The sequence below is a fragment of the Cydia amplana genome, chromosome 14, assembly GCF_948474715.1.
Source record: "Cydia amplana chromosome 14, ilCydAmpl1.1, whole genome shotgun sequence".
Taxonomy (NCBI): Eukaryota; Metazoa; Arthropoda; class Insecta; order Lepidoptera; family Tortricidae; genus Cydia; species Cydia amplana.
The window spans coordinates 9,530,994-9,551,710 of NC_086082.1; the positions used below are offsets into that span (position 1 = coordinate 9,530,994).

At 35.4% G+C, this 20,717-nt stretch overlaps 1 protein-coding gene across 8 annotated transcripts in view; it reads right to left on the bottom strand.

The window, feature by feature from the left end:
• Positions 1 to 20,717, bottom strand: part of LOC134654117 (rap1 GTPase-activating protein 1) — a 433,547-nt gene that overhangs the window by 111,368 nt on the left and 301,462 nt on the right. Inside the window, exon 1 of one of the 8 annotated variants that reach the window (XM_063509554.1) lies at positions 13,705 to 14,548. The exons of the other annotated variants lie outside the window; for them this stretch is intronic. Coding sequence (XP_063365624.1) covers positions 13,705 to 13,932 — 228 coding nt within the window. The 5' untranslated portion in view covers positions 13,933 to 14,548. Of the gene's footprint in view, positions 1 to 13,704; positions 14,549 to 20,717 lie in introns of those variants that run through there. 8 annotated transcript variants of the gene reach the window in all.

Below are 20,717 nucleotides of genomic sequence, written 5' to 3' on the forward strand. Positions count from 1 at the left end.
CAAATTAATACTGGGTTAGATAATAAGCTAAAAAATTTACAGTGAAAAGTTCACATCGTAAACTTACATATTCTCATGATAAAAAAAACGTAGATACATTTCATGGCGTATTTTTACGTTACTTGGAAGATATAGATTATTATAGATGTTCTGAAAACTGCGTATAGTTGGACAATTCCATGAACCGAACCTTTGAAAATATTCTAAAAATGCTTTCCACGCGACAATTGAATACTTAAACATGTTTACAATTATGTTCGTTGAATCAATAATAAACTTTGTGGGTCGTACTGAGCCCTTCCCACATTCCCCATTATACTTATTCTATAAATATAACAATATAACCAAAACGGCACTTTCAAACTTTTTATAGTCGCTCCAAGTGCATTCTTTATAAATTTTATAATAAACAATATTTTAGGACCATGTAAAGTACTCCAAGTGTAGTTTCAGTAAACATTGCACAGGCTTCTATCGTGATGGATAACGAAAGTGTTCCTCGCCGCCTGTTTTATTAAATTTGTTTTCGTTACTTTGAAGTTGGGATTATATAAGTATTATGGCAGTTTTTTACACGACTTAATATTACATTTTGAGGAAACTGGAAGTCTGCAGATATTCCCGATATAAATAACTGACAATATTGGTAATGTCATTCTTACTGTCTGGTCCAATTTATTGTAAATTTTGCAACTCACTTTACTATTCAACTATGCTATGAGGGCGAACATTTTCAATATAATATCAGTATACAAAAATGTAAACCAAAAAGCAATAAGAATGGGTTACTACTTACTATCAATCCCATGTCATAGAATCGGATCCAATCCAATAAGCCGATCGAAGGTAATGTCCTACTGGATAACACCTTCCGCGGGCTGATTTGCAAATAAAAACAATAAAATTAAGCCTATGAATCGCCGCATTCAATCCTATACTTAGTTCCCACCTATTCCGAAAGAGCAAGTGCATTTTTACCGACACTTTTTAGGGTTCCGTAGCCAAATGGCAAAAAACGGAACCCTTATAGATTCGTCATGTCTGTCTGTCTGTCTGTCCGTCTGTCCGTCTGTCCGTCTGTCTGTCCGTCCGTATGTCACAGCCACTTTTCTCCGAAACTATAAGAACTATACTGTTGAAACTTGGTAAGTAGATGTGTTCTGTGAACCGCATTAAGATTTTTACACAAAAATAGAAAAAAAACAATAAATTTTTGGGGTTCCCCATACTTCGAACTGAAACTCAAAAAATTTTTTTTCATCAAACCCATACGTGTGGGGTATCTATGGATAGGTCTTCAAAAATGATATTGAGGTTTCTAATATCATTTTTTTCTAAACTGAATAGTTTGCGCGAGAGACACTTCCAAAGTGGTAAAATGTGTGTCCCCCCCCCTGTAACTTCTAAAATAAGAGAATGATAAAACTAAAAAAAATATATGATGTACATTACCATGTAAACTTCCACCAAAAATTGGTTTGAACGAGATCTAGTAAGTAGTTTTTTTTTATACGTCTTAAATCGCCTAAATACGGAACCCTTCATGGGCGAGTCCGACTCGCACTTGGCCGCTTTTTTGTCGTTAAAGCCGACATTTCGCCCTGATTTCTTCCCCGCCACGCACCGTTGCGCACCCTAGCGGTTTTATTAGCATTAGCTGACTAAGCAAGTGCATCCACCGTGCTGGTATCTGACGTCTATCATATGTAGGTATAAGAATTGAAGGGGAGGATGGGGGTAGCTTTAACAGTCGGTTTCAAATGTCGTGTGAAATAACTCAATGGTTTAAATAATTTCTGGTAGGTGAACATTATAGACTAGGAATCCTCTAGACGGAGTTTAGAGCAATTATTTCATGAAACCGATGCTGCCAAAAATACAGGGGTGCGGGGGGACGAGGTGAGCGAATCCCGTGCTGTGATCGGTCCGTTCAAAGACACGGACCAATCACGGCACGGGATTGACTCGAAGATGGAGTAAAACTACCGTATAAGTGGCAGAGGGGGTAGCGTTACTATGCTCAGTCTAGAGGATGTCTTGTCTGAGGCGAACACAATTTTGGACAAGCAAAATCAATCCCAAAATGATCGCTGGAGGAGCGTTTTACGCACACATTTAAATGTGTTGATTACATTATTAAGATGTTTTTTTAATGCGACTTACAATTTTCTACTTGTCATATTCTCAAAATTAATCAACATTTTACATGAGACTTATTCAAGTGCATTTAACATAGTAGTCATCTTTGTTTTTATTCCACGTTATTTTAAATTACAATAACCTACAATTGGAAATACTATAAAGTATAAAATATTAGGTACAAACATAACATAGGTATTCGTACCGTTTATGTTGTATCATTGTTAAGACGTTCTGCTGTATGTACATTGTACACCATTAACTAAGAAACTACATATCTTGTACCTATATTGAAAGTTGAAACTCGTCGTAGTCGTACAAATGGTAATGAACGAGGGCTTGAATTACTTATTAACTCTAATAGTGGATCGAATGTGTATCGATCTCCCATTCTAATGTATGTGGTAGGTTTAGAAATGGCTCAATCAAATGGAGGATAACCAAATTACTTAGATAGTATGGAAGATATAAGATGTATAAATATTTAACCAGATTATTTATTACTTATTATAAATTAAAACTAAGCAAGTTAACATGAAAAGTAACTCCTAAATGAAATTTATAAACTTCAGGTTTAAAGAAATAAAAAAAACAACGGGTTGCACTCCGGGAGTGCTCGCAGAAGTGAAAACTCAATCACTATTGCAAAAGGTCTGCAGCACTGTCTAATTGAGGATAACGCCATCTAGCGTTATTTAGTCGCATTACTTGAAATCCCTAAGCACATCACCAGGGGTCGGACAAAAAGTGCGGATGACGTCAAACCACTTATAGGATGATTTCAAATAGTATTTTTGATTTTCATAAACAATTATCACTTATCATTTATCAACCTCTTTATTAAACGATATCGCCACTTGAAATGAGTAAGTACGTTTTTCACTGACACATTGTCAATCAGATGAACAATAAATTGACTTCGTTATTGTTTAGCTATTGTATCTTCACGATTATATTTAGCTAAAATGTATATTTACTAATGTATAAGAAAACGCTCTAAAATGTCATCTGTACTCGAATATTGTGGCAATTTTCCGTTTTTGGAGGTACGTGACAAACACGTATACTGCTCTTGCTGTAATCAAGATATACCAACGAAGAAATTTATTTTATTCACTACATCACCCTACCACCTGTATTATTAATTCCATGGATTTATTTACGATTATTTTGTTACTTCATTAATACTACTTTGTTACTACATGTCACATGGAAGTTTAAATACAAACTCAAACATCATCCTGTGTGCAAGATTACGTCATTTTTACGTCATCGGCACTTTTTGTCCGACCCCTGCACATCACTGTTAGTACTCGAGTTATATTAAGACTAGTTAAAGCGAAACACACTAGATGGCATTTAAATCAATAAAGAAAAACTCAATGACATTGAAGTAACAGTTTTTCGATCAGGTCACGTGTCCGTCTTACGGTTACGTGACACCTCTCGCGAGTTTAACATTTTTTCCCCATCACAAAAAGTGCACAGCGCCGCTAAAGAAGTTTTCACTTCAAAAATCATCCACATTAAAGGTACCTATAATCTCCAGTGTTATCTGAGCAGTTTAAAAGTAAACGGTAATTTTATGTATGGAGACGTGTCTTAAGGGCCAAGATAAGCGCAATTTCGGCAATGTCGTTGGTGGAAATGAACTAAACATGTCACAAAAACCACAATTTCACGAGTTGTTAGTACAAGTGAAATCTACCTATTTTATGAATCGACATTGAACGTTTTAATGTTAACAAGAAAATAAATTGTGATTTCATTATCATTCCACAAATTTCTTTACTAGTCATGAGACTTACTATATAAACATGTCCACATCATACTCGTATGGCCATGTGTGTGTACTGTATAAGATGAATTGAAAAGATAATTTTTACTATCCCACGATAGTTTTCACAACACGGCACTCGTCATTAGCGTATTCCGTAATTAGTTTTGCATGACTAAGATAGTGAGTAGAGAATAAAAAGCATTTTAGTTTCACATTGGAAAGTGTGCTGGCATGTACAGGTGTGAGGTGCGACACTAATGGCCGGTGTGAAAACGCGGTTTTACAATATTCCGCGCGTAGGAAAAACTTTGAGGAAATATATCAACAACCGCACATTACGCTGCTGTTTTATTTAAACATACAATAAAGTGTCAGTCTATGGAACTTGCTAATTGTGTAAACAAAAGTCAGTAGTAAATTGCCATTCAGAGATGATGGCGGTTTGTTTACATAGTTAGCAAGTTCCATAGAATGACACTTTAGTAATCATCTTTAGTGTAATATTCTACAAAGGAACTTAAAAAATGTTGTATTAAGTACTGGTAAGTATTTAATGCGATATTAATCACCATTTTGAATGGACAAAGAAATAACTCAATTAATCTATGCTTTCTAGCGTTAAAATGTTCATTACATAGCATGTTTCAACGGCTATTAATTATTATTGAGGCGATAAAGTACTCGTTAAAAAAGGCTTTAATAAAGAAAATTATTGGACCATTTAAACTACCAGAGACTGCAAACTGCAACACATGAGATACCCCAGTTACCATAACATTGTACTGTACACTTCGGTTATTTGTAAAATTGAATGCCGACTGCACGCGAATAAAATACAGACATTAATTGGTTGCGTTTAAAAAAAACAATAAAATTGAATACGAATATCATGCACCGTGGACAGTGTGGCCGCAAGCAATCCGTTCCAAAACAAACATTGCACCACGTATTGTGCGAAAATAATAAAACTACAACTGAATTTTTAATTGGAACCAATTATACTTTTAAAGGCTTGTTTTATCATTACATAACTGTTAACAATTTTGCGTAACATTAATACGGTAGAAAATCTCATCCATTTGCCCATAATAGCCAATCTGTATTGTTTTTACGCATTGGGATGACAACTTAATCACAGTTGAATAAAATATTATAATCTGAATTAAACATACTATTAAAATCTGTTACATGGTCAAAATTAAAATGGAATTCAATATTAAAACCATTAACATTAATATACTCTATCTTTCCACCTCAAGGAAAGTAGTACAAATCGTAAAACCAAATGATTCCTAATTGCCTACATTTCGTTGGGGCATTCCAAAGTTATTTTCGATGGGAAACTTTTGCAACAATCAGGGAACGTCAAAAGTTGTCTAATACCCTCGGAAAGCGTCGCTTTATTGTGACAGTACAAAAGACTTAGTGAATTCGAGATCTAAAACTTGTATTGCTTTTAGTTTAAAATTTTACTCCGAGCGATTTCTAAGTTCAAACACCATTCTAAACTTTTAAGATGTCATCATGTCAGTGTCAATAGGTTGCTGGCTCATGGCAGTTAGATTCTTACATTATTAATGATAATGTTTGGCTTAACGGCTCAACGGTGAGTTTAGTACTGGATAGTAGAACCAAAATCAGCTTTTTGTTTTACGTAAGTTAATAAATACTATCAGCCCCAGCCATTATTTTAAATTTTAATGCCTCGAAGGTGGAAGAAGGCAATTTCAAAATTATTTCAACATTGGTGGAGGCAGAGATTTGGTAAAATGTAGACTTATTCGCCGACCAGCGGCTCGATAATCCGTAGGTAAAGTGCCAACTGAATAGTAGTACCTATGTAGTACCTACCTATCACGATGGGATAAAATCGATGGCACGAACTTGTCTGTTTAAAGCTAGGATTTACTTGAAAATTTTTGATTTGTCAAAGGTCTCATTATTCTGAATGAAAACGATGATTGCTATCTACTATAAAATGATTAATGACAATATAGACGCTTTGCATCTCAATGCGACAACATCCGTTTCAATCAAATACGCTGATGCCATGCTAATGGCTGTCTTGTCTTGTAATTCCTTAACACGGGAGTGTGAGCACGAAAATCGTGACGGCGAATATCAGAGCATGTTTTCAGAGTAAGGCGTGCACGGCATACTTAAGGTAGCAAGCTGGACATGCATGTTGTCTCATGAGGTCAATTAAATGGAAATAAGTACCACGCGTATATCGAACCAGGATTTACCACAATTTGCAAGTTTAAATCTTATGGGTAACAAGGATTCGTACATATTTAAAATGCATTTACATTATCAAACTGAAATGGAAACGAAATCTTCGGAAGAGTTGTATCGTTTTTAATTCATGAAGCGAAAAGCATTCGCGCCTGGCCACCATTTGCGGAATGAGTATTAAAAAATGTATTTTTTGTAATTTGTTCAGATAAACTCTATTTTGTTAAAAAATACTTTTTAAATACACATACATACATGGTCTGACATGTTTTTAATGTATGACCGACGTGAGGTATCGATAGGTCAGTTTAAAAACACCATTAGCTACCGTTAAGTGACACGAGATAAACAAAACCTTTTAAAAAGAACGGTTTGTGGTAAAGTTCCCATTTCACCCAATCACGGGTGTCACAGTGGGACGCGCTGTGTTCTACAAGCGTAGAAATGAATTCGTCCCACTTTCCCGGAGTAAGGACGGAACTTCATTCGCGAGAATTCACATTTAAAAGTGCTTTCATTCCGTGCGAATTTACTGGAAAGGATTTTAAATTTAGTTTATATATATAATATTTACATTTAATGAAAACCTTTATGTAGGCATGAACGCTGCATAATTCTATTGATTTATATAACGCATAAAACAAACTTAATAATCATAATCACAAAGCCCATAACAATTAATAGTGAAACTTGCTGAACGTTAGCCATGTTATTGCTTGAAAAAATTTGAAAGTTTTGCTAAAGATTTAAGAAACCAGAGTTATCGTTGGAAAAAAGCTATTGAACTGTTTGTAAATAATAAAAAAGATTACCAATTGTGTGTGCATAATTTCAAAAGAGTCTTAAGGTTCCTCTTCCACGCCATTAACTATTATTCAAATCCGTAACTGTTACATTACTTTAGCCCACATTACGAGTAATTTTGTGGTGTTTATACGTTAACATTATTCACGTCTCTGACAGAGTCGTTATGTGGTACATTTAACCTGATGGCTGCGTTACTTGCATTAACGTTTTTTGAACACACAACATCGAATGTGAACACGACGTGTTACGGTTTAGTGGCTTTAGTGGTCAACCTTAAAGGGAAGATAATATAAGCACGTCATTCAGAAAAAGGTTACGTTTACGATTACGTGAAGGTAATCATTGTAATGATTAACTTTTTGCAATACAACTGGCTAATTGTACAGTAATTCAGGTAACTAGATAATCAAGAAATAAAAACGGTTTGTCATAATTTTATGATCAGGTAATAAAAAAAAAATCTCAACTAAGAGAATATTTGCGCTCTTTAATTTACCAGTGACAGGCGATTCGATCACAAAAAAATACATAATCGTTGAAATATCATTTAGGTACAAGAAACATTTAATAACATGTTTTTCACCCCTAGTGGCAATCGTAGAATTTATTTGATGGTCTATCTATTTATTACCTATACCTATATCCCAAAATGTACACTACCTGCTAATAGGCTAGTTATTTACTTCAAAATATTAATACATCTGATCTCGTGGTGTTAAATATGGCCCAATTCTTATTGGGCACGCGTGCGCCGCCGGCTGGTCACATAACTCTTCTGCTAAAGATCGTCTCGCACATAAGCGGAATCCCTTGTTACAACACTTCATTCATTAATATACGTATACGCGGAGTAGGCAGATACCGACAGACAATGCAAACCCAAACCATTAAATGTATGCCCTTGTAATTTGAAGCACCTTATCGACCACCTGATCGATAAGGTGCGTGTGCGCCGACCCTAAATGACGCAAAACGTAAAACCGGCGCGAGTCAGCGACCGCGTTGACACTAGCAAAATGCCGCGGATACTTGTCAAAATGCCAACTTGCATCGTTTACACTGCGTCGGCGAAATTGAAGTGCATCGATTGACCCAGTTAGCAAACTGCCAGTAACATAATGCGGTATAAATACTTTTTTTAATAAAATAAAATAAAATAACCTATTTCATTTGGAATTACTTCGATTTTTTCGTGCTTTCTAAAATATTTCGACACCAGCCGCTAAATATGACTTAACTTTTGTATGTTGGAATACTTGGAATGCAAGATTAAGCATTAAACATTTTTGTTATAAAAACACAACATAAAGAATATCATTTTATTATAGAAGAAGCGTAACAGTACCGGAACTAAATACAATGTTAGAAGGAATGATCTTGATCATTCTAACGATGCAGACGAACCTCGTCCAAGTTTCTACTACCCGCATTTGCACATTGCGAAGATACTGCTACCTATCCTTGATCTTCAATATATCTGACAATGACAACTGTAGAGAGAACAAAATATACAGAATCATTCGATTATGTATTAGGTACTTACTAGAAGTTTCATGAAAAATCGCCTGTGTAATGTTTGGCAATCTAAGGTTGGATTGGAATAAAACGACCATGCGGTCGATCACTAAGATGTCAAATATAATTTAATCAACTTAAAAAAACATGTTGACCAAATTAAGCACAATGGTACTGGTACTCAGTGGTGTGGCCTGAGTGGGATACGTCTGGTGGTGAGGTGTCTGGTCCAGCCGACGCGGCATCGGCAGGCGCGAGTGTTGCTCGCTAAGTAGTAGAATGTAAAAACGTTATTATAACTTAAAATTGATGTTCCTTTTTAATAATCGTTAAGCATAACGTGTTTAGTATTCATTTAATCATCATGTTAAACTTATATATTTAGCCGTGGTTTCACCCTAATTTAGTGTCTAAAATTACCGATGATTTAAGCGGTGAATGGCACAAAATGCTAAATATATTATGGAATATCGTTAGTTTAAGTATTTATCCGTTCAACTAAGATTTGGCGTCATTGTTGAACACAGAGGCCAAAAATGAGGAACAAAATGGAAGCAGTGATTACACAATAACTACAGTGACAATATAAATATAAAGCAGATTCTGCGAAGTTGTCGGCGACTCTTTAATGGGTTAATGTGCTGTCCGCGCGCAATAAATCTACGAACAAAGATATATGGCCGCGTGAAACTGAGAAGTCAGCACACTCGAAGGCATAACGGCGTATATTACATACTACCTAAAGCCAAAAGGTAGATAAGACGTTATGTTGCCAAAGAAGTGAATTCAGCACAGGACAACTCTAGTAAGTAATTGCGATAAGGTTTACGATGTAATTCATTGAGACTGATATGAAGTACGAGTAATTTTACTAATGATGATTTTCTGTTAAGCAGTAGGATAAGTATGATAGCATCTATGCAGAAATGATGATGATGATGAATAAAACTTAGTGACAGTAAGTGGTAACGTAAGTGTTCTTTACTAAATATGTACTACAAATATACTGTAATACAAACTTTCCTTTCTTTATTCTATTCGAATGTCACATTCACAGATAATTTAATTTATTATTAAAATCAGACAGACACGTACAAGTGGGCTCACTGAGTCTATTTCACGAGTATACATTTCTTACAAGTATTTTTTTTTTCTATGAGTTGATGCAACTAAATTATTTCCGAAGCAGTTTGATAACGCATACTATGTTTATTTTTATCACCACATCAATAGATAAGTTGTTATGTCACCGACGTCTTGCTGAAAGTTGATTACCTGCTATTATCTTATTCTTAGGACAATTATCTTTTTTTATTACATGACGGACTGATTTTATCTTGAGTTGCATGATTACACGTTTTAATTTGTTGATTTCATCAGCAAATCTCGCGACAGCAGCACGCGAGGGGTCAACGAGACATGTTGCAGGTATTATCATAGGATTTTAACCTTGCAACAACAATCTAAGATGCGTCGGCCGTTAACAAGGTTTTATCTGGCTCGGTAGAATCAGTTATGGCCACAGATTTTAGATGCAACTTTTTGAAATTGATGTATTTTATGTATATAGTAATTTATGGATGCCGGTAGAGGGACGTGGACGGGGCAGGCCCAAACGGAGATGGCGGGATGACCTGAACAACTTCCTGAATAACTGGCCTGAGGAAAAAACACCAAATCGGGTCGTGGAAATCAAAGGGAGAGGCCTTTGCCCTGCAGTGGGACACTCATATAGGGCTATAGGCTAATAAAAAAATGTATAAATAGTACATTGGTATTGGAGATGTCGGAAAACAATATTAATAAATTTATCCACTTAGTACCTATAACAAGAATATAAGAATAAAGGTAGGTAAACCACCTTCATAGCTTTAGTTGATATTTACGATTTTTTTTATAATCGTCGTTAATAAATGAGCCTTGAAATACAGACATCATTTACATATTTACAAGTAATAATTAATGTAATAATAATCACAGAGCGGCATTGTAAACAGGATGTCTTCATATTATTATTTAATCGAAATAAATACCTACTTAAACAAAGTGTTTAATCGGATTATAAAACCTTACATAGGTAATTATGAAGTTTAATTGTTTTTATATATATCATGTTTTTTTTACCATCTAAAAATCTCAGCCGAAATAACAAAAATTGACTTCCAAATTGAACTAAATTACATACAATGTTAAGTTTTTACAATACCAGACTTAATTACAGGAAAAAAATAGCAGAAATGGTATGTTCTACGATTCTTTTATCAATATGTAATTAGTATTGGCTTGACTTCCAAGTTAATTCGCAAACAACGTTAATTTGCAATTAACTCATTAATAGTAGAAACTATATCATGTAATTGTTATCCAACCCCTTGTACCACTGAGTGCCCAGTTGCAACTGTTATAGAATACCGGTAATTCGGTAATCTACTACATTTATTCATTTTATGTTATGTAAAATGAGAACAAGTATGGTAAGAAACGAACCGTTATAGTTTAACTATGGTTGATAAGAAGTTATTAATGTTATTATGGTCTACTAAAGACTGTTTGATTGCCAGGCTGCATGAAACAGATTTGTATTATGTTAAGTAACTAAAAATATAATACATATATATATAGACCATACTTCGTTTATTTTTAGCATCAGAAAGAAGATCATTAACGTGTCTTATTACTGAAAAACACTTATGAAAAATAAATTGGATCTAATAATATGTAACAATAATTACATTCTTTTAGTTTCACACGAAATAGTCAGTTACTATTGTTTTTACTGCATTTTTCAATCAAAAGACACATCAAAATGGCATACCATTTTTCTAATGCTAAAAAAACTATAGTACTTATATATAGTTTTAGTCCCAAAACTTGGCTTTCTACTAGAAAACCACCGCGCAACTTCTTTACCAACCGCCAAAGATTAATGTTAGACCTATATCGCTTTCTTGAGTAAATATACAAAGTTTATGAAAAATACGCAAACTTTCCTTGCAAAAAGAAGGATTAAGATTTCAATTTCGTTAAGAGCGAGAATTTGGGTCTTTGGAACGAGTATCGGAATAATCGAAAGTGGCAATTTTGTTCTGCATTCGAAACGTAATGTGAAAACTTTTGAATTATGAGCGGTCGGAATTTAGCCCGCGCGGCATTTGACACTCATGATTTTAAATAGGTACTGTATGAATACAGTCCGTATTCCTTGATTTTAAATCTAAATAGAACATCAGACAATCTAGCGAGGTTTAGTAACTACCTATATTATGGTGTTGTTTCTAATTTTTAGGACATTGACATCAGATGGCGTGGCGTGAACCTTGTAGTCTTCTTGTGGTAGTTAATATAATAAAATAAATATTTTAACTGTTTTTAAATAGACGTCCATAGGCTAGGGAGATTGCTTTGCATCAGGCATACGGTCCATGCTTGTTAGCCATCGATATAGTATAAAATTAAAAAAAAACATTGAGACGTAGAGGTGGCAATTTTTGCCGGTAAGTACTGTTTAAAGTACGTAATCGTGACTAAATGTTTAGATAATAGTTATGAATATGAAAATAAATAGGTTATCCGTTACACTTAAACCAAGTTTTCTAACGTGTAAATAAGTTTGCGACGTGACACGACACTAGAATTTTCTCCGTACACAATGTGATTCATAAGATTCAGGGTCGAATACTTTCGCGACTCCGATGCCGATGGCGCAACGAAGACTAAACTCGGAACCGAGCCGGAAATATAATGTCATAATCGTATATTTTGGCCAGTAAAGACAGAAAAAATCCTTTGTTGGGCAAAGGTATTCCTCCTTTAATCTCATATTCCGTTATTTGAAAATAAGTTTTTCGGTACCTATGTAAAATATCATCTAAATATTATGATTCACAATATCGTCTTTGATAACTCGCGACATCAAATCTTATCTCACGGCAGATATGTCATAAAATTTGTCACATATCCGCTACAAATTCGATAACTTTTTGAATAACAATTATATTTAAAGTCACCTTACCAGTTGTCTCATAACAATAACGTTTCGCGCCCCTGTCAATCATACACTTCTGGCCTCATTGGTGTTGTGGTAGTTGTTAGTAAACATCGCACGCGCACAAACAAGGATTTTTTCTCAAAAATGGACGCAAAGTCGACGTTGCCGGTTAAAAAATTGGTCGCGAAATGCATAGTTTATGGTCAGTCAAAAAATTAATTGCAATGTTGCATACAAATTACATTATTTAACGAGTTCCAAACTTTTTAATAGTTGAAATGGCCATATCAAATGAAGGCATAGAGGTAGGTCCAATTAAACAGCAAAACAGATGATCAGCACTTATTATTATAATGTTGGTACCGCGACTATTTAGGTGTCTCAAATAGGTTGGCGTATTTTCAGCAGAAAAATACACTTCTTTTTTTTTAAAGGCGGGAAAGCAAATATTTTCAATGATTTTACTTTTTATGTGATGATTAGACCGTTGCTCCGGTAAATAATTTCTATTTCTTGCACCATTTTTGAGAAAAGCACTATATATGACTCGGCTGGAAGGCTACTTGCTGGCTTCGGATTCAATTAAACGGACTCCCAAGGTCGTCCGTTTAAAACGAATCCTCAGCCACAGCAAGCAGCTACTTCCGAACCTCGACAATAATGTACTAATGTTTACTACCTCTGATTCATATTACAGCGTCTTAAAGTCTAGCCCACTTAATGATAAGATCATCAATGACGTAACCGACAACATTGACGTCCGGTAACCGGATTGATGTCGGAACGTTGTGTGACATATTATTAATGAACGAGTTGGCTAAACTATTTAGCTAAGCCTGCAAACCCGACCCAGAATAATGCCAGTTACGTACAATTCATAAATGATGATTGTATAAATAAGCAAACTTATAGCGTCAGATAAATTAGTTATGGTAGGTAATCTAGACAATCTAGTCTCTTGCACCTATGTAGGTAGGTATTTGCGAGAGTGACGCACTACCTCTAGGCCATAATGCAGAAACTGTTATACAAGTCTAAACAAGTCATGCACTTCATCTCAACTATTGTCTAACCAGTCAATAAAAACTGCAACAGTGATTAGAGTAAGCCAGTATTCTTGAGTAGGTTGGCATGACACCCACATGATTCAGTAGATTAATACTCCTAGGTAGTTATTTTCATTTCATTGTTTTCAGGATGGCAGTCAAACATACTACTTTAGTAAAGAAAACCCACCTACCTCTTTCGGTTCAGTTGGCGTGCTGGTTCTGACGCCTGTCAAATCCTTCCACCGCAGCACCCCCATGACTGCGGTCCGCACCCACGAGCCCCGCCTGCTCCTCCCGTTCGACAGTTCATCAACCACACCACAGATCACAGAGTTCACCACCAACCCTTTCCCGGTTCCATTCTTATCACTCTTCAACGCCACGTCGCTGCTTATCGGAAAAGACCGCCTTTCCCTCATAAAGAACGCCAAAAACTTCTCAACGCCAAAAAAAACTTGCTCAACGGCAAAAGAGCATCCTCAAAAATCCCTCGTCATACAAGTTATTAATCATCCTAAGATATCGAACTTCAACCTGAAGATAAATCTTGCGGAATCGTTTATTTTTATAACAGTTTTCGGGTCACACAGCTGCGAATTTTCCCATAAGTGTACCGGAACTTTTCCAATTATTTTTCAGTCCTTAAGAGAGATTCTCCTAAACAACCGTTTGCACGACAAAAGGCGGTTCTAAATGGCTTTTGTTAAATCCAACTATGACTGTAGAAGAACAGCCAAGTTTTTAAACTTTCACTTAGCACCGGCGTCGCTCCGTCAATGTAGGTTAGACAAATTTCTTTCGTTCCGAGTTGTTCACGAAAACGTCAACACGGGTAGTCTTTAGGACTTAATTCACACTTACTCTCAAAGAGTTCGAAAACTTTCTCGCACTTTTTAACACAGTCAACACACTTTTAATTATTCAGCTGAGAATAATTTCTGTTATAAATTACTAATTAGATACCGGACAAGAGATCGGAGTAATCAAAACACGATCGCAGCGCGAAAATCGAGGACGACGCAACGTCTACGCCGGTTTACGTTCGGAAACCGAATGCAGTGGAGGCGCGTCGCGTGCCACATGCTTCCAGTTTCCACGCTTGGAACACCGACGCTTGTCCCTTTCTCTGCCTTTATCTTGATACGAGACAGATAAGGACAAGTAGACGTTGCAGCGTTCACAAACAGAAGCAATGGTTACAAGACAGGTGAATGTAACTGATGGAGAAGACAACAAAAAAGTTTTCCAACCGTTTCTAGTGCGATTCCATTGTCAGAGCAAGATTGATACAGTTGAATGGTAGCTAACCGACAAGAAAATAATTATGTTAATAATGAAACGACAAGAACGCCGATAAGATTGAAATTGGGTTTCTCAATGGTGTTAATTCAAGATAAGTAATTCAATTTAAGCACTTTCGTTTCTTTCAATCTTGGTAAGTATAATAAATATAGGTACTTTGCATATATAGATAGCAAGAAAGTTAAGCGACTTTTAAGTACAAATGCATGTTATTTAACTGTAAATGTAAATTATTTACATTGATAAGATAATCAATTTTGACACGCTAAATTATCCGTTAGTGTCAATGCTGATTTCTTCTATATCGCTTTTGAAATATTTTAAACTCGTGCATAACGTGGTAAAAGTACCTACATTAATTTGCTAAACACATTAAAAACCACTTATTGTTCTATTCGACCACCCACTAGGACAATCACCAAGGCCACAGAAAGTAAGTAAACATGTAAGTATGTAAATGTTTTTCTTTGGACGTGCCTAGCATACACTATGAATCTAGGAAAATGTCAAAGGTCATTTACAATTATCATAATTAGAAACACAGTGTCAACAAATTACGTCATGGAAAGGAAACTTCGAGTATAAAAACAGACGTTGTCCTGATATGGGAGCCTATGGGACTACTGCAATTATAGATGAAGAATTTTATTATCATTTTAATTTGTAATTTTAAATATAAATATTATACAGTTATTTTTTTCTCTTAATTAAGGTTTTAATTAGGTATACAGGATTTTGACTCTTGGAGACCCTATACATCTCTAAGGATAATTAGATTAACGATATTATTGTAATCTTTTAGTTATGACACTTAGAGACATTTACACCTCTAAATAATTTTAGATTATAGTTTTTGTATCTTTGTTTTTTTTCCATACTATTATTGTAGATTTTTTTGTAATTCGACATCTAGAGACTTTATACATCTCTATGTAATACTTTAGTTTGATTTGATATTTGCGGCTTAGTTGTATTTTATGATGTGTTTTTTTTTTGCTGTATGTAAATTCCATTGTTGACGTGTAAAAGTGCCCTTGTGGCCTATTTGCTGAATAAATGTTGATGTTGATGTTTGATGACACATAAATACGTTGCTTGTTATGAGGTTTCCTATGAACCATAGGGATCTTGAATACATGACAATTTTCTTATTAGCTTTTTTCTACTCCAGCACTTAAATGTGTCAATTAAATGACTGACAGTGATATCTAAAGCAATGTCATTTGAATGATTTGTCTATAGGCTCATAAGATGACTGCTAGCAGTCATCTTATGAGTATAATACAACTGCTTTATTTTTTTTAAAGATACAAGTTCCGATCATCTTGATTGATCTTGATGATGAAAGAGGTATGTTTTCATTTACAATAATAACTCTTTTTTTTTTAATAATAACTCAATTTTTTTTAAATAATAACTTTTTTTTTTATAATAACTCTTTTTTTTAATAATAACTCTTTTTTTTTTTTTTGCTGCAGCTGTCATAGAAAAAGTAATGTATGCAACAGCTCATAATTGGTTCTTAAAATTCTCGGGTCTTTTTTTACAAAACTCGACTACGTCTCGTTTTGTAACTTCGACCCTTGAATTTTAAGAACCCTTATTATATCACTGTTGCATAAACTACTATTATGTACCTATACCTATTCCTAAATATATTCCTTGTTGTTATTTGTTTTTCTACTCCAGCACTTAAATGTGTCAATTAAATGACTGACAGTGATATCTAAAGCAATGTCATTTGAATGATTTGTCTATAGGCTCATAAGATGACTGCTAGCAGTCATCTTATGAGTATAATACAACTGCTTTATTTTTTTTAAAGATACAAGTTCCGATCATCTTGATTGAAAGAGGTATGTTTTCATTTACAATAATAACTCTTTTTTTTTTTTAAATAATAACTCAATTTTTTTTAAATAATAACTCTTTTTTTTTAATAATAACTCTTTTTTTTTGCTACAGCTGTCATAGAAAAAGTAATGTATGCAACAGCTCATAATTGGTTCTTAAAATTCAAGGGTCGAAGTTACAAAACGAGACGTAGTCGAGTTTTGTAAAAAAAGACCCTTGAATTTTAAGAACCCTTATTATATCACTGTTGCATAAACTACTATAATGTCGTTTTCAAAAATAACATTTCTTTAGGACGTCAGAGATACGATTTTCAGAGGTCGAATTTCGGCCGCGTTTCTAAAAATATTTTTGGCAAATTTATGATTATTTTATTTACCATCGTAGCATTCTTAGGTATTAGTCGACAACTATTTTGCAGGTAGGTACCGAAGAAAATTTTAAATGTAAGTAGATGTCTATTTAGGTAGATAATAATTTCCATGAACACTGTAGGTACTACTTTTTAAGGACGGCGAAGTCAGATCAGGATCACCCATAATTAGGATTATTTGCATTACATTACAAAGAAAGGACAATGTCTAACATACAATTTCGCGAGCACTGCACCGAATGCAGAGGCGTAGTGCATCGTGGGAACATCCGGCTCCACCCGACCATATCGATACAGTAGTTCGAAAGAAAAAAGCATTTAAGTGTTTCAATTTAATATAAACTTACTGTCTTTTTGATCCTGCCCCATATTCCTTTCCCTTGACGAGTTCGCCTCAGTAGAACCAGAACAATAACTAGTAGACAAGGCTCAACTATGGTGACAAGTCCAATCAAATTTGCAAAGAATATTCAAGTCCCTCATTCCTTCCACCACTCTTCAAAGGATACGGCAATTACAGTTGTTAGTAACGTAGGTAGGTACAGAAGGGCCGCGCTCTCTGACACAGCTGATGTTTCAAGCACGTCTTCACATCACAATCACTCGCATAATCACAAAATCTCTTAATTCTCTAGATGAGTCTAGATGGTTCGTATTTAAGTTGTTGGCATTAATAACGCGCAAATAGTAAATTGACTTTCAGAAGTTAACCCGACAGCGGAACATACGTAAGTGTTTGTTTTTACTGATATATAGCATATCCCGAAGAAATGTAGGTAATAGATCATGCATAAACATAGTTTCGCCTGAGTGTACCCTAGTCTGCATTACGCTGGTTCGTGTAACTAAGCGATCGCTAAGCTATCGGCATAACACCCGAGACTACTTGCAGTCTGCACTTCCCACAGGACAATGCACAGGTGGCCTTGAGCGCAGCTGCTTCCGAAGCCGAAAGAAGCTTATTGGATAGAATATTAGGGAATTCGTAGAAAACGCGAGAAGCCAAGAACTGCAATACCTACATAATAAGGAAGGATGCGGTTTGGAAGAGTGAAAAGATCTTTACTCGTAAGGTATTGATGACCAGGAAGTAACAAAATTTGCGCGGGTATTTAGTATACATTTAAAGTACATATTATTCGGTATATTTAAAAGCCTTGAAAAATAAGTCCATCCACTCATCCATCTACTCATACATAGTACAAACTTTTCAGAAGTCAACAAGTTACCTTTAGATAACACAGGAGAATACCTCGATATTGAGTTCCATATTATTCAATGTACCTACTTAAAACAGGAAAGATTAAATAGGTAAAGCACAATTTGTTTAAAACAACATTGACTTTCAACAGCATTCTTAACTGACCAGTAGTAGATCTTAAATCTTTACCATAAAGTTACGATTTGTAGACGGTGGTAACTCTCACACTTGAGACGAATCTAACGACACCTCAACCATACACGTTAAAATCCGTGAAGCAGTTTGAGCCACTTTGGGCGTACCAAAGAAACGTAGCGTAGAAATAGAAAATAAAGATGACTATAGAAAACCGGCCAAGTGCGAGTCGGACTCGCGCACGGAGGGTTCCGCACCATAAACAAAAAATAGAGCAAAACAAGCAAAAAAACGGTCACCCATCCAAGTACTGACCCCGCCCGACGTTGCTTAACTTCGGTCAAAAATCAAGTTTGTTGTATGGGAGCCCCACTTAAATCTTTATTTTATTCTGTTTTTAGTATTTGTTGTTATAGCGGCAACAGAAATACATCATCTGTGAAAATTTCAACTGTCTAGCTATCACGGTTCGTGAGATACAGCCTGGTGACAGACGGACGGACGGACAGCGGAGTCTTAGTAATAGGGTCCCGTTTTTACCCTTTGGGTACGGAACCCTAAAAACTATACAAACATAGTACAAAAGTCAATATAAAAAAAATTGTCTTCGTTATGACTTATGCGACCTTTCTAGCAAAAAGGACCGTAATGCTTTTCATGAACAATAGTTCCCGGAACACCAAAAAAAGCTCCCAAAACAAAGCCCCACAAATACACGCGCCTATTGAGCCCGTAATGAGCGACCCAAATGACACGTCATGTACCAATTACAAACATCGCAGTTGTGCAACCTCAAACAAACGCCGCAAATTGCATATCCGTGTCGTTTCAGCGAAACAACGGGGGATGATTCAATATGTCACAATGATGGCTTGTGACATTGCTGAACAACGCCTTATGGACTTGTAAAATTTTGAGTCATCTTGTCACACTCGACAAATATACGTACATTTGACACTTTCGACATGTCAAATATATAATTCCTATGATAAAATCAGTGACGAATGAAAGTAATATCGCGGCGGTAATGCGGCGGCAAATGTCACTTATTTTATCAGGTAAATTGACAGATACAGCACCCATGTCAAGACCTCAGCAGTAATGCCGCAACAGTAATGCAGCTACAGTTGCCATCCGAACGTCACTTTTCCACAAACAAGCTGTTGTTTAAATTTACCTGCATTTTTTTCTTCAAATGGAGCTATGACATGGTAATAACGTATTAAACATATGTGACGATCATGTCACTACTGCATAATGTCCTATATAACTGTCAAAAAGCAATCTTGAAGTTCAACGCAGCGGGGCGTCGTCCAAACTAAATACGGGTCCCAATTTAATATCAAATTACAATGAGCGTACACAAAAAAGAACTTTTGTCGGTAAACATGAGTCGCTTTCATGTGGGAGGTCGTGCACTCGCAAATCTACTGTTTACCCGCACTTGTTCAAATTCTACCCTGTCATATATCATTTCAAAATATACCTTGTTTCGTAAACCACTAGGTTCAATTCAGTATTCAAAGGTTAAAAATACGAGTATTTGGTAAGGAATATTCAAGCTGACCCCCGTATAATCCGAGAAGGCAAAGGGCAGGGTTTTATCAGGTATTTTGCGACCGTATTTAAAATTATGACGTTATCTTTTGCCACTTAATTAAGGCATTTCCGTACTACGTTAATATTATTTTCCCCGGTGGATTAACCATCAGGAAAAAGTAGAATTTTCTACCTGATTCAGAAGACTAAAATTGACTGAAACCGATATTGCCATTATCATGAATTACTCGTACCTACGTCCCAAAAGTCGGGTAATTCCGCAAATTGACTTTGACAATGCATAACTTAGGTGACTTTAGGAATTACCCAACATTTCATTTAGAACAGTCGTGTTTCACAAATTGTAATGCCGATTGATTCATTTACATCAAACAACTTACGAATCAGAAACAAACTACCACATGTTCAAGATTGTACTGTGTACTTATGCATAAACAATAACACTAATAAATAGGACTTTGACTGATAAGATAAGTTCACTGCCCTCTCCTCAGATAGTCACAATGGTCGATTTCAATCGCGATAATCAAATGTAATATTCACGATATAGAGATATTGCTTTGCAATGTTTACACTCCTTTTGTAAACGAGTTTTATTAGTTTTAGATTTAGTATCGTTAATAAATGAACTTTAAGCCACCCACGTCGAAATCAGAGAGATAAATATTTTACAGTACATATGGGGCTACTTTTCCGCACTAGTGCGTAAAATAGCACTTTTCGTGCGTATGTCGAAACTTTAAAGTGCCATATGTACTGTAAAACGTTGTTCGATACAC